The sequence below is a fragment of the Cyanistes caeruleus genome, chromosome 5 (genome assembly GCF_971803275.1).
Source record: "Cyanistes caeruleus chromosome 5, bCyaCae1.hap1.1, whole genome shotgun sequence".
In the NCBI taxonomy this organism is placed as follows: domain Eukaryota; kingdom Metazoa; phylum Chordata; class Aves; order Passeriformes; family Paridae; genus Cyanistes; species Cyanistes caeruleus.
Genome location: NC_141705.1, coordinates 12,287,902 through 12,310,798, shown reverse-complemented (window position 1 = coordinate 12,310,798; position 22,897 = coordinate 12,287,902). Strand labels below are relative to the sequence as shown.

The window sequence follows — 22,897 nt, the reverse complement described above, 5'->3', positions numbered from 1 at the left end:
ACCCTCCCTTCCCATTCTCACTCCACTAAAATGCCAGGTTAGACAACAAAAGGGAGTCTAACTCAAGAATTAAATTGGTCATTTTTTAAAATCCTCTGCCCCAAGAGCTTCTTGAAGATTTGTTTCTTATTCCCCCTCTGCTATTGAAAGTTTTATCATAAGACCAGATGACACCTTGATCATGTGTAAAGAGCAGATCTCTACTCATGAAACTTAATTAACGCTATGATTCACATGCCAATGAAACCACAAAAAATAAAAGGCAGATGTATTACCAGCTTTCAAATTGCTAACTTTGAATATTATCAAACATTGTGATAGCGAAGCATTAAACTGATTGGATATGTAAATTTGGCTCTAACTAAAATAAGTCTCTGATCAGTAGTCTTAGCTGTGTCCAGCAGAAAAACCTTTTCAGATTTTCTCACCAATCTTAGTGAGATTAACAGAGTTAGGAAGTAATAAGGGAATATTCTAAATATTTTAAATAATTCTAAAAGTTCTAAATATTCTAACCTTTAACAAGTGATATATTGGATCATGAAACTGGAATTCAGTACATGTCGACGTTCTGAAGCTCCTCAAACCTTCTTTAAAAGAAGAGTTGTTCACAAATTGTGGTAATCTGAAGCATAAAGAAATGATAAAAATCTCAAAGTTGGATGAAATATTGATACATTACCTGAACCCTTGTTCTCTGAAGCATTATTCCTAATACCTGGATACCCCTTACTGCAATTTGTATTGCCTCTTCTTAAATAACTCCTCTGATGGTGGTTGCACAGATGGCCTGCTACAGTGTTCTTGTAAAGTTTTAATATCTAATCTAAATCTCATATGATGCAAGTTATTGCTTCCTCTTCTAACCCCTTTGAATACTAAAAACATTCTCTTTGCAAAAAATTTTGCAAAGTAAATTTTGAAGTATCTTCTTTTCCAAGGCTAATGGCATTAGCCTTAAATGAGACTAATTTTCTCACCTTTTCCTTAAATTCCATGTAGGTTTTTGACTCACTGTTCTCCACTAGGCTTTATCCAAGTGATTTGCCTCTTTCCAAACTATGGACCTGGATTTTGAAGTGTGGCAGCTGTGGCCTTACAATCCTGAGTAGTGAAGGGATTACCTCCTGTATGCCTTGCGTGCCACAATGGCACTTGCTTTTATCTGAAATAGAATGACATTCCAAATTTATCATTTTTTTAATCTACTGTAATCCCCTGTGTACCAGTACACAGCCAGTTATTCTTCATCCTTCTTTGGCTTCTTGATCCATCCTGTTACTGACCTATCCCAGATCATAGATTAGCTCTATAAAATGTAACATATTGTGTTAAATTCTTGGGTGGTTTGAGTTGTCTTTTTTCCCAATCTATTTGAATCATTGTAAGGATAAAATAAATGAAGAACTGTAGCATATTGTCTTTGAATATCAGAAGTAATTTTATTTAATCTTTTAAAGGATCAATTACAATAAAGTGGATCCTGAATTAGTATAGGGAAAGAAGTTGTAGAGAAATGGGTTTGAATGTCCTCCAGTACTATTTTTTTAATCATCTAGTGACTTTTTCAATAGTTTCCTTTGCTTTTAACAAAGTCAGCAGGAGACTGACTGAAGACAATTGTCAGCAGTGAGATGTGGGAAATGTCACAATTTGTTTGTTTTAGGCTGTGTTGATAAATTCTAATTCCATTCAGAAAACTAGGTTATCTCCTTCAGTGAAATGTACCTATGAATTCTGAATTCAACACAGAATATAATGGTATCTTCTGATTATTATGTTGGGGAAAACAGGGAAATGCAAACAGGGAACTGCAGATTTTCTCAAATGTTGAAAATTTGCTGGTATTCCTTTTTATGAAAGCCAGAATTACATGATTTATTTCTTCATCAGTAACAGTATTTCTAGGAGGTGTATCTCAAAAGTGTATCTGTGACTGATGCAAGTACATTATAAATGCATTTATCAGTGGAGAGGAACAAATGATCCATACTAAAAGCCAGATACTATTCTTCATAGCTGTTTGATTTGGGGGGTTTTGGTGGCTTTTTTGTGGGGGGAGGAGGAGATAGGAAAAAATACTACTGCAGCCTTTAATGTCAGATTCTGTGAGCAATCTAAATGGGGACAGATGTAAGTACAAGTAACTAAGCTTAACTAAGAACATGAGGTTAGTTTTTAGATGGGTTTTTGCTCCACAAGCTTGGATGCCCTTTCCTTCAAATATATCGTTTTGCCTAAAAAGCAATAGTAACTTTTGCTAGATCTTTGTCTTATTAACAATTTTTAAAGTCCTTCAGAAGGGTAGTTAGGTAGCTCTTGCAGATAAAGAAACAGAGCTATAGAAAAGGGCAAATTTGTGGCCTGAGTCAAAGCAGCAATTCAGTCCTGATTCCAGGCACCTTGTGGGAAGGACTCGTGCTGGAGAGGTTCATGGAGAACTGTTTCCTGCAGGAAGGACCCCACACTGGAGCAGGGAAAGACTGTGAGGAGTTCTGAGGAGGAAGGAGAGGCAGAGACACGTGATAAACCCTGTGCTACTGGGGGGAGGAGGTGGTGTGTGAGTAAAGTTGAACCCAAGAAGAGGGGTTTTTTCATTATCCTACTGTCATTAGATTGGTAATAATTTAAAATAATTTTTCCCCCAAGTTGAATCTTTTTTGCCCACGAGAGTAACCGGTGAGTGATACTGGTGAGTGATCTCTGCCTGGTTTTATCTCCACCCATGAACCTTTCATGTTCCCTGCCCAGCTGAGTGCAGTGATGGAGTGACTGTAGCCAGCACCTGTCATTTAGCCAGGGTCAACTCACCACACTAAGTTTGTTAATCTGCGTTACTCGTTAACTGTTCCAAAATTAAAAAGAAAATTTGCACCAGAAAGTGTGAAAAAATTCAGACCAAAGTTGCATCTGTGTGCTATTCATCATACTAAGGCCTGCTTGGGTCCAGAAATGATGGAGACATATTTCTGCATGCATGCCTGCGTTGGAAGAAGGGCAGGTAAAATCAAGGGTGATGTAATACATTAAGCAGAAAAACACCATTTATCATTAATAAATAAGGGGACAAGAGATTTTTGCAAGGAATTAGGATGAATGGGATGAGAAATATATGCCAGAATCTACCAAAGAAAAGGCAAATCAGTGCATCTTCATGCAGGTTTTGCTACTGGCACTTCACCAATAGTCACAGTCAACTAAGGCTCTGTGCGGGGTTTTTCTCTTTCAAAAATAGGATAGGAATAGAAATATAGGATAGTAATATAGCAGCTGTACATTATTTATAGAAATACACCTGGATTAAGTCTAGAAAGAGTATTTCTTTTGTGGCTGAAGGTATGAATTTGATCAGTCTAAATATGAACTAAAATTGTGGGACTTCTGTGAGGTTTAAATTCCCACACGTAATTAAATTAGCATTTCACACTGTCTAGTCTCTACAGTTTCATCAAAAGACAAAATTATTTCAATTTCTCAGGAACCAAGTGGAATAAATTATTTGTTTTTATTATTTACTTTTAAATAGCTGCTAAGAACACAGTGGTGATTGCCCAGCATACTGCTGTCTGTTCCCAGACTTTTTGAAAGCACTCGTACCTTGAAAGTTCAGAAAAGTAATTTTCTATCACCTTATTAGAAATCACGATTTTCCCCATCTAATTAATACACAGCATACGTTTCTACCATCTAAAATAGCAAATGATTTAAAGCATAAGGAGTTTTATTGCCACCTGGTGGGAGTCTTGTGTGTAACACGTACTAACTGCAGACAAGATTGGGAAACTTGAAATACCTCAAGCTGACCAACACCATCCTGCAAGAATACAGTCTAACCACATCTGGCATCATGACAATAATTAGATGATTGCATTTGCTAAGAAAAAACAGCATTATTAAAGACCCGAAATCTCCTTTTCATCTCAGGTAAAGGCACTGTTAAGTTACTAAGTTCCAGTTCTTTTGATGTTAAACAAAACAACTGGAGTACTGGCATATATAAATAAAATCTGAACAAGATTTCAAATGTGAAATATAGTAGAAAAATATAATTTTCATATTATATATGAAATATAACAGAAAAATTTTATTTCAGATTGTTGGGAAGATAGCCTAATGGACAAAGAACAGAGGTTTAAATTGACAGAACCCTTTCTCTTTATTATTTATGTAATTGACAATGAATAATGTGAACTTTGCAGATAATAATTCTGAACTTCTCCATTTAATAATTCTTGACACAACAGAAGGAAGGAATGCCATCCAGATGAACCTAGGCAAGCTTGAGAAATGGGTCCAGGAGAATATAATAAATTCAACAATCCAAGTGCAAGGTTCTGCACTGGGGTCAGGGCAATCCCTTCCATGAGTCAAAACTGAGAGAATTCATTGAAGGAAGCGTGTCAGAAAAGGACTTGGGGATTCTGGTGGACCAAAACCTGGACAAGCCACAGCAGTGTGCATTTTCAGCCCAGAAGGCCAAGGGCTGCATCAAAAGAGGCACAACCAGCAGGGTGAGGGAGGAGATTTCTCCCCTCTTTACTCTGCCCTTAAGAGACTCTACCTGGAGTGTCATGTCCAGCTCTGAAGCCCCCAAAACGAGAAGGGTGTGGAACTGTTGGAGCAGGTCCAGAGCAAGGCACAAAGATGGCTGGAGCACCTCTAGTGCAGACAGGCTGAGCATTGGGGTTGCTCTGCCTGGAGAAGGCTCAGGGTAGACCTTGCACCACCTTCCAGTATCCAAAGGAAGCTTAAAAAAAAACATGGAGAGAAACTTTTTATACAGACCAGTAGTGATAGAACAACAGGGAACAGTTTTGAGCTGAAAGAGGGCAGGTATATATTAGGCAGAAATCCTCTACTCAGAGGTTGGTGAGGCGCTAGAAGAGGTTGCCCATCCAGCCTGGCCTTGAACACTTCATGGGATGGGGCTCTAGGAAACCTGGTCTAGTGGGTGGCATCCCTGCCCATTGCAGGGGCAATGGAACTAGATAATCTGTAATGTCCCTTCTGAGACATTAAAGGCATTCTAGGGTTTTATGAGTGTGCAAAGAGGATTCATCTTACCTGACATGGAATGTTAGGAAATGGTTACCCCAGCAAGTCCTGCTTTCTGACTAAACCCCCAAAGCCACAATATGACAGAATTTGATCTGATATGACTAATAGCATGTATTTCCTGTCAGAAATTAAATTTTCAATGTGACAGTTTTGCACATTTTTGAAACCTTAATTAAATCCTGCATAATCTCTAGTACAGACTTGCCTAAAACTGAGATTTAGCAAGACAGTTTTTCGGTCAGCAATTCAAACATAATGTTTTGTGGCTGGACAACAACATGTCCACATTTGCTGCTATGTAGCAGGTGGAATCCTAAGTGGGACAAAAAGTAATTCATAGAAAAAAAAAACTTCCAAGACATGTGAACTTGTCTGAAAAAGGAATGATCATTTCTATTTATCCAAAATAAGCCCAAGATTACTTCATTCTGAAATGCCTGAATATGCTTACAGCTTTAATTCTTAAGAGTCAAGAATGGAATCAGCTAATTCTAAATTCTCTTTAACTACCAAATTTCAATTTAACACTGTCAACCATATTAATATGTAGTATTTCCTACTAAATTACTTTCTATAATTATATTCTCCACTTTTTTCTCCTGCAATTTTGGAGAATCCAAACAGAAAATATCTTTGCTTTAAAGCTTTTTTCCTGCCCCTGATTCATGCAAATTGTTCTACAGAAGAGAGGAGGGAAATGGTCACTTCAATGTACTTGGCTGAAGAAAATATATGTAATATATGGATGTCAATTCTTAACTACTGAAGTTAATTCATACCTATAGTGGAGTCAGGGTTTGAAGAATATGTACATTTTATAGCAGTTCTTACAGAAATTGTTGCATCACTGCCTTCTGATTTATATCTTTCATAAGAAGTCCAGTGCAAGGCTTCAGAAAGTAAAAACAACCTCTTGCACTTGGGAATGCTGAAAACTACCTGAACCTGTTACCAAATGTATCAAACTATTAATGGAGTTTTTGATAGACAAAAATCCGATCGGAATGGCACAGGAATGAAAAATCTTAAAATTCTTTATTTGGTATGGCTGAAGGAATGTTTTTGGGTTCCTAGTTTCCTGTTCGTGTTTGGCATACTTAATGCAGTGCAAAACACAAACAGGAAACCATGAATCCAAAACCATACAGTGATACACTCAAACAGATGGCATACACACGTGTCTTCTCATCCTGATAATAGTACGAACACATATTAAGTTCTTCATGCACTGCCTTGGACCCACTGCATTGTCTCATCCAGTCACACTAGAGGTCACTGTGAGCAAAAGATTAAATTAAAAAGGCAAGAACACTGATGGATCAATTTACAGGCCAAAATTTGTGGCATACCTTACAATTTGGTTGATGCAAACCCATCCATGTTAAATACGTTACTTGAAGGGAGCCATGGTATTTATTGTAGCCTCAATTACTAACAAACTACTTACAAACTGTTGAAGAAGTTGCTCCTATCAAGAAATCCATATGATGGATGACTGGACTTGAATATGTCCAGTTCAATTTTAGACCAAATATAATCTCTGGCAATACCAAACTGATTAATGATAAGAGTTCCAGACTTTGTTGATACTTCTTGCTGTTTTTTCACGTATAAAATTTAATGTATTACTCCTTCCCCCTAGGAAAATTCCCTTCCTTTCTCTAGACTGTAGCAGAACAGTACAACTTTGATTCAGGTGCTGCCTCTAGAGTTCATGAGCTAAGTCCCATTTGTATTGTGGATTAAAAATTAAATTGGTAGTTGTCTCAGAGTGAAGCTGTGAACAGAAAAAATCTAGAACATTCAAGGAAATGGAAGAGGAGTGCATTCCCCTTTACCTGTTCCAGGGAACGCACCCAACCCAGGACTTACCTCCCAATAGCTGCTGTCAGACCTTCACAGTCTCACCTGCAGATGGGTGTACCTGTGCCCACTTCTAAAACTTTTCCTCTTTCACAGTGCATGCCCACAATTGGCGAAGATGGCTAAGCAGTAAGTGCAAAACTGAACATCTGGTGCCACATAAGTCACCTATGGCTTCCTTTAGTGTAGGAATTCATTTGAAAAGGAAAATGTTAACCCTTTCCTCATGGCTGAGAGAGCTAATGGGAGAATGAGAGTGATGCTTTTCTACATAAAGCAGTGATGATGAACCATACTTTTCTGCTGCCACCCAGAGTATTTGGCACAAGGTCAGTGGAATAGAGATTAAAAGAGCAGTAGACAGAGAATGATGCTCACATTACCCTACATACTTCAGTGCATGAAAACAGTACTTATGGGGAAGCTACTCCAACCCTGAGATAACAGAGGCAAAATTTAATATGCAGATTTGGGAAGAAGAGTCTTCATCATCATCTTCACAAAATTCTTCAATTTTTATTTTACCTGCTTTTTGTGCCCACATCTTGTGTTTTTACTTCTGTTTCCTCCCACCCTCACCTTTTATTAATTCTTTCTACTGTATGTCCATCCAAATGGCACTAACATCTTAAGTGTTCACATCAAAATGTTGATTCTCTGGATTCTGTGTCCCTTGTCTCAGTATGCTTAAAGTGCTCTTTCTGACAGAAAATAACTCCCACTTTAAATTAAACACTGCTTAAAGAAAATAAAAAGAAATTTGGTTTTGAGGTCCTTAGTCTAATGAAACAATATTACCCAGATGCTCATGAGGGATGCTGCAGCTTTTATTGCACTAATACTATGGTGATGTAATGCTTCCATCAATTAAATTATACTGTTAAAATGGGTGTAACAGAGTAAACAACAAAACCTATTATTTTTAAATAACAGCTCTTGTCTTAATTGGTAAGGCATGACAAGAAAAAAAGAGATTATTTTTGAGTCAAGTTTTAGGACAGTTTACTTAGCATCACTCAGACACATTTTTATTTCCATAATGTATTTCCTTTCATAACTACTGAAGATGTACATAGCATTTTTCTGTGAATTTTTCAGCTCTTCTTACTTTTACAAGAGCACTGCTGACAAGTGCCTAAATTAATAGGATTAATGTATTCCAGAGTAACCATTCAGAGTAACTACACCAAATCTCTTTCTGAGTATACCACGGATAAAAGAAATTCATTTGCAGAGGTGTTGTGAAAAATATATGGAGCTGAAGGCTATTCATTGGAATGAATCACACTTCATGCAGGTCTATTTTCTTAGATGATCACTGCTTTCTCTCTTCCTTTTCGGAAATGTGAGTTGTTTTTCTTCTGATTTTTGCTAATGAGAAACTACTCGTATGCCAGAAATGCTATAAAGAGTGATCTCATTTCAGTAATATAAGTAAATCAGTTCAAACTGAGGGATTTAATAATAAAATGTATTTAAATGTTGCTTAGCATAATCTTTTGCTTTTCTAGAACACAGACTTTTCTTAAACATTTGAATACTAAACACATGCCTAGATACAGAAATACATACTTCACAACAGAATGTGAAAATATCAGTTTATATTACATGCAATTTAACAGAGGCAACATACGAGTTGCTCAGATTATTAGATACCCCAAGTATATTTCTAGAACTCATGGATGATTATATGGAAAAGCTGTTCATTTCAGCCCGTATCTCAGTACTACACCTCAAGTGTTCAGACAGCCATTTCTGTTACATTTCATCATCTCAAGTAAAAAATGTTTACAGAAACCAGCTAACACCACTCTGTAAACCTTCAATATACTTGTAAAAGGATTATTGATTCTCTAATACAGAAAACATAGGGGTTTTTTATTTTGTTCTTGTTGCAGCAAGGTTTTTCTAATCTGGGCTGACTTCATGCAGTTAAACAAGTGTCTAGTTCTGGACTCCGTCATGGAGTGCATGGAGGCACTGGAGTCAGTCCAGCAAAGGCCACTAAGGTGATGAATGGGCTGGAGCATCTCCCCTATGAGGAAATGTCAACAGAGCTAGGCCTGTTGTCAGAGACTGAAATGTTATGGTTAATGGCTTAAACATTGTTATGAAGGAGTGCTGCCCATTATAGAAACACTGTATAAAGAAGCTGTGACTACTGAAGGCCACCCCACCATGAATATGCCTCCTGAGTGCAACCTTGGACTGTGAGTTAAGCTGCCTAAGGGAATTTAAGATAAGGTGACAATATTGCTCAATCATTTCAGGTCTAGAGAAAAGCAAACAAAGCTGAGGGAGAAGAATGCATCCACAAGACAGCCAAACCTACCAGGTGTCCTGAAAATCCTCCCTGGCTGGGTTTGGGTTGGGGAGGCCATAGCCCACAGGCACATCTGCTGAGGACAGGTTTGTACATCCCCCAACCAAAGAAGGAAGGAGAAGAGTGTTGGGTGCACTTAACCTCTGGTCAGAGACACTGAGCACCCATCCTCCCTCACACAAACTGGCTCAGCTGTAAAATCCCCCACCCCGGGAAAGCCGCATCCCATGGGACATCCACATGAGGGGCAGCCGAGGGGGTGTCATAATCCATCAAAGACCCCCCCAAAGTGCTCCCCAGTCTGTTTCCTGAGGCCTTGCAGCAGAGCACTGCATGTGATGCAAAGAGATGCAACAGATCCAGAGTCTGTTGTGAGACTGTGTCAAAATTGTCCCCCTGCCCCCCACGTGGGCATTCCCACCTGGAACAAATGTGTATCAATCCATTGAACCCTATGTTTTTGGGGGACCCTCACCACCAAGAAAACCAGACGGAAAGGATCAACAGGACACCACTGGGATCCACAGAGTGTGACATGGATCACACACATATTTTTTACTTAGTCTGTCTCTGTCATTATCTTTCACTCCCCCATCTCTTTTTTCTATTTCTTTCTTTCTCTTTTCTCTCTCTCTCACTTACTGTTAAATAAAATCCATACTGCTGGTTTGGGCATATGGTCACATTTGCACCTTCATTTGGGCAGAGGCATCTCATTCTAAAAATTTTAAGAACCTGATCATAACACCTCTTCAGCCTGGAGAAGGCTCAGAGGGATCTATCAATGTACATAAATACCTGAAGGGAGAATGCAAACAGGACAGAGCCAGGATCTTTCCAGTGGTGTCCAAGGCCAGAGGCAGTGGACACAAACTGGAACACAAGAGGTTCCCTCTGAAATTCAGGAAGTGTGATTTTAACACACTTGACTCTTAGTCACTTGGGAGGGTGACTGAGCAAGAAGGTGATGGAGTCTCCATCCTTAAAGATACTCTTAAAGCCACCTGGACAAAGTCCTGGGCAACCAGCCCTAGGTGGCCCTGCATGACCAGGAGGGAAGAGCAGCTGACCTCAGGATGTTCCTTCCAACCTCAACAATTCTACTGATGCCATGAGTCATAACCAAAATTTAAATAGGTGCTATGCCCTCTTATTACAGTACTTCCATGCTTCTTCTCTGTAGCTGTAACAATTTGCAACTGTGATAATGCGAGATGGGAACTCATCATTTGTGATAAAGTAATGCCAGTGAAATCAGTGGAATTGATAAGAAGTTGTCATCATGTCTGAGTTTGGTTTACTGTCACTAATGTTATCAGTATTTATATAACACATGTGAGTATGTAACATGAGTGTGAGAATTCATTTACTCAAAGGTTTAGTTGGCCTTAACTAAGGACCTGATCAAATTCAGCAATGGCACTAATGTGCATCTTCAGTGTAGGATCAGACATAAGCAACCGAAAAATATTTTACATCAATCCTTGCTGTTATGAGGGTTAGTGGCCAGTGTGGCAATTTTACCCTTGAGCTGAGCTCCTCAGGAATGGCTTCTGCCATGTGTGACTCTGCCTGTGCTGGAAAGCAGCAGGGGAGGCTTTATTTTACACTTCATTTTTAGTTACTTTTCCAGCTACCACCCTCATTTCCACCTGTTCCCTAAGCATGTTACATCCGTTAAGCACACCCACTAAATATCAAATCAATTGTATAAAAGAGTATCTCAAAGGAAATGTGAAGAGCAGGGGGAGCAGATTGCAGAACTTTGTCATACCAGAGTTAAGTCATACCGTCAGTCTAAGGAAACAACAGGTAACACATGGCTGGCATTGTGTGTTCCCGATGAAATCACATTACACTCAGACTACAAGTGATCTTCTTAAATGTGGGGTTTTTTTAAATTTATTTGGAAGTAAACAGAAGCCTAATCATGTTTGTTTAAACTTACTTTGTGTAAAATAAATAAATAATAAAAAAAAAGTTAGGCTTTCCAAGGCAAGGAAATAATGATACCAAGACATTTTTTGTGTGGGGATTAACAAAACTCATCAGGTAGTGTCCAAGAATATTTAACTGACATTTACAAAAATGAAGGCTCCCTATGATCTCTTGCGAACTTGGGACTTGTGAAAATCAACAAGGTAATTTATATGAATTACTGAAGTTTAAATTTAATCTCCTACTTTGAATATGTAGATTGTTTAATTGGAGTTTTAAGGAGAAGCTATTCAAAGTACCATACAGGGACCTTGACTTACTTGAAAAGCTCGAAAATAATAATTATTTCTAAAGAATGTTCACCATCAAAACAACAGCAACATTTACATGTAAGTTTACAGTTCGCTTCCTGCCCAAAAGCCTTCAACATACGTGGCAGAAATGCTAGTAAATGCAATAGCAGTAACTCGAGGGCATTTAGATAAAATCGGTTACTGGGTAACCGCCCTTTTTCCCCATTCCCTTCGCTCCGGTACCGAGAAACCCCGCGCTAGGGGGAAGGTCCGGGGCAGTACCGGGGCTGCCTCACACCGACCCTGCCGCCCTACACGGCTGGAGCGGGGCTGGACCCGCACCCCGGCCCCGCCGGCCTCCGCCCGCCTCACCCGGCACCGCCATTTTGCAGCTGCCGAAGCCCGCCCGCGTCCTGACACCGCTCCGACCCCACGGGTGGGCAGCAATCACCCGCCGCTGCCACTGCGCACAGGACACTATCCCGGTACTGCTGCCCTGCCCGCCCCTTTCCCCGTCGGCCCTGCGCGACGGCGACGGCCACCGCCTCCGCCTCCTGCCGCCAGCCCCGCCCGGCCCCGGCGGGGCCTCGCCGGGGCCCGCCCCGAGAGCGGAGATCGGTGAGTGGCAGCGGAGAGGGAAGGGGGCCGCGGCCGATGGGCGGGGCAGCACCGCCCCCCATGGCTGCGGGCTGCCGGCGGAGCCCCAGTCGGCGTCCGGCCGCCCGCGGAGCAGCGGGGACCTTCGTCATCGTGGGTGTGCGGTGCTGACTTCGCCCGGCCGGGCTCGGTGAGCGTCTGGGGCGGGACCCCGCGCAGGACGGCCCGAGCTGCCGGCCCCCTCGCGTCCCCCGCTGGGGCTCCCTGGCCTTCCGGAGAGGCAGGGCCGCCCGGGCACTCTCGGACCTCGCGGGGAGCGAGGCCGAGCCAACTCCGGTGCTCCCGACTGGGAGCGGCTGGCGGCGGTGGGTGCGGAGTCACCGCCGTGGGTGCGGAGGCACCGCCCGCTGGCTTGTGAACAGCCCGGAGGAAAAGTTGGTTGTGCCCTTTGTAGGAGAAGCGCAGAGTGGCTTTGGGGACGGGAATGTTTTTGTGAGCTGGCTGACAGCGAGGTGAGCTCCTGCTCGCGGCTGTGCTGGAGAGGCACCGGTGCTGCCCGTTCTGGAAGGAGCCGGACCCGTCCGTGCCGCGCATCCCCCGCGGGGCGTCTCGGGCGCGGCCTGGCCGCGCTCAGCGTGCCTCTTAGAAAGCGCTAAGGTCAAGTTAAAAGTGGAGGCACAGTAACTTTTGTGATTGTATAATGGTTAAAAATACTCATGCTGGTTTACCGGGAAGGTATTTTAATCTCTGTGTTTTCCGAGGACTGTTTGAAGGTTGAACTGAACTGTGTTGGTTTATTTATAACTTGATGTAGAAATATAATACAGAAACGTATTTACGTGTATCAGTAAAATGTTTTCTGGTTTAGGGAAGCTTAATATTGGCAGCCAGGTTGTCAAATTACAAGTAATATGTTTGGCAATGGCGACGTTGCTTGAACTCTTAGCACCCTGTTGTGATTTTAACATCCTTTGAGTGGAAAAAGTTGTTGGTTAAGTTGTGTCTGTGGTTTTGGCTACACTACTTTCATCTTTACAAAGACATCTTCAGGTCGATATTCTGAACTAATTCTGTATTTATACTGAATTTAAAAATATTGTTTATTGCCAGAAATATTCTACAATGCTTTTTGCAAATTGCTTAACTTCAGGGAAGTTGTTTTAAGCACCAAGAGTTACTATGTGTTACGCTCTAGTAGTATATGCATACCTTGCTACTTTTGCCTTGTGAAAGTTAAACTTCCAGTAGGTAATTTTATGTAAGTTTACTTATTTAGGGAACTTTCTACTACAGAGAAGAGATCCCCTTTTATTTTTGACAGGGCTTATAGCTAAAAGACCCTCTCATGTAAGGCCTTTCCCTCCCTGCCATCTGTGAATAATTTTTTTTATTTTTTAAAACGGGACATAAAGGTATTTAAAGTAAGCTTATTTTGAATCATGGACATTTAAGTTGGTAATGTCTAAAAACAGCATCCTTGGTGGTGTTCCTCCTCTGATTCCCCATGCAGAGTTCTACATCTCCTCTTTTGCCTTCTTATCATTATTGTCTTTCTCTGTCTCCTGTCATCCCCTTAGGTGATGACAATTAACCAGACCTTTAATATTAAATAAATTTTTCTATTATTATAGACCTGCCCATAAAAAGTTAGGGGCTTGTCTGTATTTCTAACATGTACAAGCAGAACATTAAATTCAAAGAAGAAATTTATATTTAGCATTTACAGGATTGATTACTAGTTTTAGCATTTGTTTACACTTGAAACCCAGTTATTATTAGTTGGGAAAAAAGCAGTCACTGTTCTGGCACAATGCTGTATATATGGTCAGACTCGGCTATAGCTGCTCATGCTTGGAATTACTCAAGAATATATAAATAAATTTTGAAGTTGCTGTCAGCCTTCTTGCTGTTTTCTAGGCTTTTTGGTTACCTAATTACATTCAGATTTCAAATTTTTATTCAGTTTTACATTGTAACCCTGCTTTCTGATAATTAATCATTATTTTCTTCTTTGGCAGCTAAAATGAATTCCGATCCTGATCCCGCCTCAAGTCCCTCTCACCCGCAGCAGCATCTTGGAAGGTCTCAGCTAAATGCTGCTCCTGTGGACCATAGTGAGAGCAGTCAGAGACCCAGAACATCTGCAGATTCTGCAACTTCTTCAGTTCCTGGCTACTCCCGTAGCAGGGAGAAAACAGAAAGAAAGGGTAAGTATGAAAGTAATTCTTATGAAAAATGAACCTACATTAAACACTGGGATATTGTTGTGTGTATATGTATTCTAAACTCTGTTTAAAGATACTGTAAAGTAGGAAAATAAATTTCTCCAATTTCTTTTAACCTGTTGTTGTGGAAGAGTCTTTACTTCAGCTTCCTTTGTGTACATTTTCTAGTTTTCCTATGTTATTTTTCAGGTCTGTAGAAAGCAATAGGAAATAACTTTATTTTAAAAATTGGTAGGGAGCTTTAATTAGATTTAGCACAATAATGTTGCAATATAATTTCTTTATTTGGCTATAACTGTAGCTTTAATATGAGTTCTAATGTGAATACATAAGATATTACTGTAATGTAGACTGAGGGAATAATAAGCTGGTACATGAAGCCAAAATTTGAGTTAATAGGAAGAGGAAGATAAGAATTTGGATTCACAGTCATGATACACCATGAAAGGTGGAATGAGGGAGTTCTTTTCTCCCGCTTGCTGTGAAACATTGAGTTTCAAAGATGGTGGAAACAGATGGGATGGGAGAAAATTTATGTGTGAATTTTAGAACAAAAAATACCTGTCTCCTGTACACCTGCTGAGTTCCAGTTTTAATTCCGTTTGTAATCTAACACTTGTGCAAGACGGTCTTGTGCTCAAGGTCTAGCAAAAACTCCTGCTCTTTAACTTTCTTTAAGATTGGACTTCAGATTGTGAAGCTGCTTATGTACATGCCCTTATAATCACAAATTAGTCTCTCTATTGAATGTAATATGGCTATCCAAGAGTTTCAGGTTAGTAAATGTGTGACTGTGTGGCACATACCAGGTGCAGCTGAGCTCTGCACATAGTTCAGGCCAATATTACGGCTGTGTCAGCAAATCAATTGTTTGTATCCAATTCAAAATTGACTGTTGGAACCTTCTGGGTTCCCAATAAAGGAGAATTTTTTTTTGGATACCTGAATTTCTTCATGCCTTAGTGTTCAGTACCAATTTTGTCATCTAGCCCACCTGTAAAAGAATTGGGAGATTATGGAGACATGACACGTCTAACGTTACCTACATGATTGCTAATTTAGAGTCAGTGCTAACAGATATGTTTTCTTCATTTTCCAGTTTCTTAGTATGCTTCAACAGGGAAAGAATAGCAACGGTAATAGGAACATGTTATGAAGTTATCTTGGGCTTAGTTATACTATGAGTTGAAAAAAGCAATATATAAGTTTCTGTTGTTGGTGCCCACATTCACACAAGATTCTGGAAATCAACATAAGCTATTAGTGGTGTTTTGCACATAGGTTCTGTCAGCTATTCTTTTCTAGCTACTTTGGAGATTTTCTTACTCTACACAAATGTTGGACTTTTAAAATCACACTGATTTTTATCTTAGTTCTCTTTACAGTCTTGTGTATTTGCTAATGATCCGTACTGATGCAGCATCATATTAGAGATGCTGCTTACTTATGCTCCTATAAAAAAGGGCTTTTGAGCATTGATGTATTTTCTTTTTCAGTTGTGACTCATTCCTGATTGCTTTAAATCTCTTCCCATTAAAATATTATGGGTGCCTGGTGCCACTATCATTGCCCTTCCCATGCCCTTCTTAATATACAGCAGTATGCAGCAGAATACTTCTTAATATACTTCTTAATGCAGCAGAATGAGCTACCATTGCCATAGTGTCTTGCTGGAGTCTCTAACAATCAAGATTTTAGTGAATTTAGGTAGAAAATATCTTCAATTACACATAATGCAGTATTTTCTTATATGGCTGTTTTAGAGTTATGCTGTTTGTCATAGTGCTAACAGTTTCTAGAACTGAAAACTTTATTAAAAGACAAGAAGTTCCGGTCTAGAGAACTTAAAAATGGACATTTTAGTAGGACTTTAGAAAGAAGTGCAAATAAAAATACAAGTTCAAAGATGTACATGTGAGAATAAATAAAAATGTTTCCAGGGAACACCTTGGAATCACTGGAGCCTTACCAATAAATAACATTTGAGTTTCTCATAGGTCTAGGAGAAGTGAAGGATTTGAAATCTCAGCCAGGGCATGTTGTGGTTTGATTGTATGAAAGGAAATATGCTCCAAACCAGATATTCTGGGAAGGGCTGCTCTGACTTCCTTCTTGGAAGATTAAGAAGTCAGGTAATTTTCAATAGTCACTATGATCATGACTAACTTGGAGATGGAGAAGAGGACAGAAAAGGACAAGAAGAGGACACACTGATATACAAAAAGCTGTCTCAAACCTTACTAAATGTGGAGAACATTGCTCTTTAATGATGACTTAAATATCTTGCTCAAATTTAAGTCACTGTTACAAATCTAAGTTTGTATAATTTTAATAATTCACCTATGATTTCTGTTTGAGAAGGGGAAATGTACTATGTAGATCTCAATTATCTGGAAAGGCGTTTTCAGCTCAGGGCTATCTACCGTGTGCCCTTCACCCACAGAAGGTCACTGGTGTCCTGGGCTGCAATATTGAAACATTGCTCAACAGGTGGAAGGAGATCCTTCCCCTCCAATCAGCACTGGAGTGCTTCACCCAGTTCTGGACTACCCAGTACATGAGAGACGTGGAGAGAGTTCAGCAGAGGGCCACAGAGATGATGAATGAGCTGCAGCATCTCTCCTGTGGAAGACAGCTGAGAGAGCTGGGGCTATTCAGCCTGGGGGAGAGAAGGCTCGGGGGTCTATCAATGTGCCTAAATAGCTGAAGGTAGGGTACAAAAAGGATGGAGGCATGATCTTTCCAGTAGTCCAGTAGTCCCCAGCACAAGGGGCAGCTGGCACAAACAAGAGGCTCCCTTTGTCCATCAGTGAACACTTTTTTTTTACTGTGAGGGTGACTGAGCACTGGCACAGGTTGGCCAGAGAGGTGATGGTGTCTCCTTCCTTTGAGATACTCAAAAACTATGTGGACATGCTCACTTAGTGTGAGCAGAGGAGTTGAAACAGGTGACTTCCAGCAGTCCTTTCTCACCTCAATCATTTTGCTAATTCTTGTAATATTCTTGACACCATATCTGTATTTCTGTTCTGTGCTTTTTCTTCCATTTTTTTTTTTTTAATATACACTGTGTTTAAGGCTGCAGCATCAATGTGAATGTTAAGTAATTTGTTTCCTGGAAGCACAGATCACATCATCTATTCCTGCAGCAGTATTCATATCTTGTAGTATAATCCAGCAAATTAATGAATGCCTTGGCTCTGACTCAGTAAAGCACTTAAACACACCTAAATATCCTCAGCAGCACAGGTGATTCCTTTGGATCAAACTCTTATACTGCCATTTTTTTTCTTAGCAATTTCTCAGTCTCTATTCTGCTAATGTCATTAGGTAGTAATGTAACTATCATTAGGTAGTGTTTATGTTATTCCTTGAATAATTTCTTTTACAATGGGAGATAACAGTGTTTTGAGAATTTATTGAGCAAATTGAATCTGGATTTAATGAAAAAAAAAATTCAATCATTAGGATAATTCATAGATTCAGGTTTTGTTGTGTTACAAAAGGAGGACATTCCTATTTCTGCTCAAAACTCTTGCATTCTGCTTATGTATAGTTTTGATTTTCCATTCCTTGTGTATGTAGGAATGGAGTGAATATCAATACATCAGATTTCATGTTTAAAAATAAATGAGAAAAAAAAAAGGTGCTCTTTCAAGGATGTTTGTGGACAGGGAGCTTATTAGTGAGCAAAGCATATACACTACTAATTAGGGCTCCTGAAATTTTAAAGCCATGGAGTCATCAGTATCCACAAAAGCAATTATGGGAGAGTTTGTGTACAGCAGGGAAAACCAGTGTCTGCTTGCTAGTGAAGTCTTTTGAAACAGATTAAGACTCATCTCATAAAACACTTTTATGCATCTCAGGTGCACAGGCCCCTCAGTTTCTGGTCCAGGTGATACATACCCCTTTCTGTTTTCTGTGTTTCATCCACTCTGTAGAATCTCCTTCCTTCGGATGCAGCCTTAAATGTGAAATGACAGAAGCTTGTATGAGAGCTCTGGAGGTCCCAACACCAAATTCTCCAAGTAGGCTTAAAAATATCATTCTTGCTAGGGAAACCATTTCCTCTACTTACACACAGAGCAAAGCTGGAAGAAAGCACTTTTAGTATGGTGACTCAGTTAGCATATGAGTACATGTAGTAGTGCTGCTATTAATGCTTTTTGAAAGAGATGCCTGGGTCTGCAGTCAAGGTAAGTGCCCTGTATTGCTGAGTGAGAAAGTAGATCTTTGTGTCCCAGGAGATGTTCTGATTCAAATGAAAGGAAAGCAGAATTGACAGAAACTTCACAATAAGGTGGTGATCGCATACTTGGCTGTGATGTCTGGATTCAAACAACTGCTTCAATTCAGCCACAGTGATAACTCGAACCAGATGACTCTCACCCCAGGTGGACATTCATTGTGCTGCAGGTTATCTGGAAGAGTGACTATTTCTTGTGATGCTTAAGTACATTCAAACATATAAAGTGACTTTCTTAAAAACTGACTATCTGCCAGTCAGCAGGTACAAGAGGTCATGCTAGGATACTAGAGAAACTGGGGAGAAGATGGTAATTTTTCACTTGTGCATGAAACAGATTATTACTGGTTTATTACATCATCATAGCCAGTAAGGTTGGAAAGGAGAAATTGCAAAGCTAAGTTGCAGTGCTTGAAGAAAGGTCTATTTGGTTAAAGAGCTAGTTGGGGTTTTCTGTCCATGGTTTTGCTGTAATCTCTTGTTGTAGTCTTGAGAACACATTGGAAACTGTACAGAGAGCTTTGCAGACAGAAATCAATTTCTTATATTTTGTTTGCAGATCTACAGACTTTTGTGTGTACTTCGGTTATGAGTTTTTTGTACATCTAGGAAGAGAATTATTTTATTAATTGACTGACTTCAAATTTATAAATAGTAAAAAAAAATTTTAAACAGTTTACAGTGCATTGCAACAATTTACAACAGTGTGTCTCCAAGACATTGCTAAATGATAGCTAACAAATAGGGAACCTTTCTAATCTACAAATATTTTCCAAGCGTTACCCTCTTCTACTTAAGGTTACAAAGAACCTTTGCTTCAAAGCTCTATTTTAGCACTTCTGCATCTTTACTTTTTGGCAGTTAGCTATTACAGCCTAACTCTTGAGGCAAAGTGAAATGTTTGTGCAAAGCTTGAAGAAATCTCAGAAAAAAAACTTTGATTATTTGAAGGGGAGGATTATGCCTTGAAGTATTAATTACTTAACAATTTATCTGTCAGTTTATTAATGCCCCTTCAAACTTTACCTTTAAATACTCAGGCTCCTAGAAAGCTCATTTGCCAGGCATTGCTGTGAGAGAGAAAGGATTCTATCCAAACAAAAGTTAATGACTGCATTTTTGATAAAATTTTGGGACATCATCATTGTTGGTGCAGAACAATAGAAATGGGCTTTTTTGTATCTGCTGCTATTGTCAGTAACATGCTGGTATTTTTACCCTGTAAGGGAGGAGGATTAAACATCCATTTATTTGAGGAAACATTCTCCATCTTTCCCACTTCCACCATTTGAAATACATAAATGGGGTTTTCGGCTGATAACAAAGATACTATCACTGCTATCAATTTTTTTATATTCACATGATAAACCAGATTATGGAAGGTGGCCTAGCTCAGTCGTCATTATTTTCCAGGTGGATCAATTTCCTAATCTGTTTATGACAACAAAATTTCTAGCATAGTCCCAGGGTGCTGGAATAAAGAAGGGTAGAATGGGAAGAGCTATACTCATATTAGTGAATTATGCAATGAAATGGGAGTTGCCCTATAAATTCTTTGGTGCAAAGGATTTGATGTTCTTTTTATGAAAATTTAAAAATTTAATTCTAATGGCTATCAATCATCAAAAATCTTTCAATTCAGTTTCTTTCAGAAGAGATCCAGTGTGTTCCACTGTGCAAACAAATCCCTGTTACAGTGCAGTAATCAAGGAGAGACTTGGAGCTGTTGCTTCTCACAGCAGCAGCCTCACTTCATTGGAAAAGTTAGAAGATGAGTCTGGGAACAGTAAACTGAAGTAAAGCTAATCCTTTGATTAGAAGTGCTTACTTAAGCCACTGGATTTGTGGATTTGCTAAAAAGTTGGAATGTTCCTTTTTTAAGGGCCTCTCTGTTTTGACAGCAAATGAAGTGCTGGAGTGTCAATGTGGTGAAGTGCTCAAACTGCAGAATTGCTGAAATTCCATGTGCATTGTGCAGGTTGTTATGATAACTTTCCATCTGCACTTACAAAAATATGTGGGCTTGGTAAGCTCTATGGTCTCAAATTCTCATATTGTTTTTCATTGCTTTCTCTCTTTTTTTTTTTTTTTCTTTTTTTTTTTTTTTTTTTTTTTTGTGGAAAGGATTAATATTGATGATTATAAACCAAGAAATGACAAAATGCTAATTTATTTTTAACTCTACAGTTTTGGCACTTCAGATTTATGTTAGATTTATCCCAGGTCATCCATAAAGGATTCATTGAGAGATACCTGCATAGAAAAAGCAGCAGGACTGGCTTGTAAGGTACATGTGAAATTACTTTAATGACTTTAAAAGACCATTCTACAATAATAGCTATGCTAGAAAAATACAAATTTGAGGAATGGTTTTTCCTCCACTTTCAAAATTTATAGTCTATAATATCACTCTTTGTCTTCCACCTACATGCTCTTTTTTTTTTTTTTTATTGTTTTCCTGACAATTTATGTTCATTTTGTGGGGGCACAGAAGTTGTTCCCATTTCAATTTAATGCTATTTGATGACTTGCGGTTGTGGTGTGACTAAGAGTATTACCATATCTACAAATGCAATGCTCCCCTCAGAGAAAGCAGAGTTGAGTCCTGGACTTGAGCAGCTCTGTAAACAAATGTTATTCTCTTCCTGCTCGTCACACCTTTTAAAATAGAATGCCTGCTGAAGTCTGAACGTATAAGAACTATGAATTGTTCTTGGGACAAGTAGGACCATCTTAAGATCTGACCTTGGAGGTTAAAAGCATAAAAATAAAAACATGCTATGTACTCTTAATTGTACCAAGCCCTTACTATGCAGTTAAGAATTCAGGAGGCTTCTGAATGGATGAAAGAATTTAGCACTCATGGATGAGAAGCTAAGCATCTAAAGTTACTAAAAACCTTTTTTCAAATCTTGGATGTTTGTTGAGCGAAGGATTTCTTCTTCTCCAGTCAGTTCCTCTGTGTCATTATATTTGATATGTACAGATCATGTTTATTACATGACACTCAATGCCAGCTTTTAAGTGAAATGTCAGTCTTTCCAGAAACTTTACTCCTACCTAGTCACTGCACACAATACCACTGAGCTTTTGGAACTTGTGGAAAGTGAATAGGAGGATTTCTCTGGCTGGCTTTCTTGAACACTGAATGCACAACAGTACCATCCAGTGACACAAAAAAGCTGTTAGAACCTGCATTTATTGTTATAAAATGTACAGATCAACTTTTCTGAATATTAAGTATTCTACCTGTGGAGGAAGGAGAGAGTTCTGACATCTTTCTCTTAGCAGATGAGCTTACACAGCATCCTCTAAAAAATAAATTATTTTTATTTTGCATTAATTGTGTGTGTCTTTACTCCTAAGGGTGTCTGAGATTCTAGAAAGCTTGTTTCATAGTGAAAATAAAATCTGAAGTAAAAAGCTGTATGTTGTTCCCTGAAACTGTTGAATTTGTTTGATTTTTTTTTTATTAGCTTAGCAGATTTGTGCTTACAGAAAGAACTTCTCCTATGTAAAATCTAGTGTAACACTATCAGAATTAACAACATGCACTTCCAAAAGGAATGGGGTGTATTATATAGGATGTGACTCCAAAAGAAATACCTTCTAGGCAGATTCTGCACAAAATGTGTTGCTCTACTGTTTTGGTTGATATCCATAGGCAGGCACCCCCCTGAGCTTTCATTTTCCTACTTTTTCATGATTATCTATTGCTTGACAAATGGGCTTTGATTATTTACTTTGGATGTGCATGCATTCTTGTTGCCTGTTTCCTATCCCATGTTATAAAATTTCCTTCATACTAGCAAATGAGCTATTACAGAAAATCCACCACAAAAGCTAGTATATTTAATTTGTGAAAATTGTTAAAGCAAGATCATTTACTCTTTTAACATAAATTGACTGCTTCATGTTTACAGCAGTGTATTTTTCTGTTGGTTCAGTCATGCTTGTTTTTTTGTTGTTTTTTGCTTTCTTTTTTTGAAGTACTGTAGTAAGACCAGATGATAACAGCACAATCCTGACGTAGTTTTGAACAGTGCAGTAAGACCTCTACTGACTTCATGAGAAGCTATAACATTTTCTGACTGTACTATAGCAAAGGTGAATATTGGATGAATAGAGAACAAGACTGATGGAAACTGAGGTATAGGAGAAGGATTCCCTTTCAACAGTCATCTGAGAATCCCATTCAGTCATGGGGAGCTGAAAGATGTCAGTTCCTCAAAGTACTCAGCAAATACAGAGATTTTGCAGGTGGGTTGTCTTCAGCAGCTGCATGCTTGGCTTGTAAGAAACCAAATGATGCTTTTTCTTGTAGTCCCTTTCAGGTTATTTCTGTCAAAGG

At 39.2% G+C, this 22,897-nt stretch overlaps 1 protein-coding gene across 3 annotated transcripts in view; it reads left to right on the top strand.

Annotated features, from left to right (window-relative positions):
- The first annotated feature begins 11,461 nt into the window (after window positions 1-11,461).
- WFS1 (wolframin ER transmembrane glycoprotein) overlaps window positions 11,462-22,897 on the top strand; it is a 34,066-nt gene continuing 22,630 nt past the window's right edge. Inside the window, exons 1-2 of one of the 3 annotated variants that reach the window (XM_086889199.1) lie at window positions 11,462-12,093; window positions 14,091-14,279. In XM_086889199.1, coding sequence (XP_086745325.1) covers window positions 14,096-14,279 — 184 coding nt within the window. In that variant the 5' untranslated portion in view covers window positions 11,462-12,093; window positions 14,091-14,095. Of the gene's footprint in view, window positions 12,585-14,090; window positions 14,280-22,897 lie in introns of all 3 variants that reach the window. The other 2 variants (XM_086889198.1, XM_023925519.2) reach the window with 2 other exon arrangements.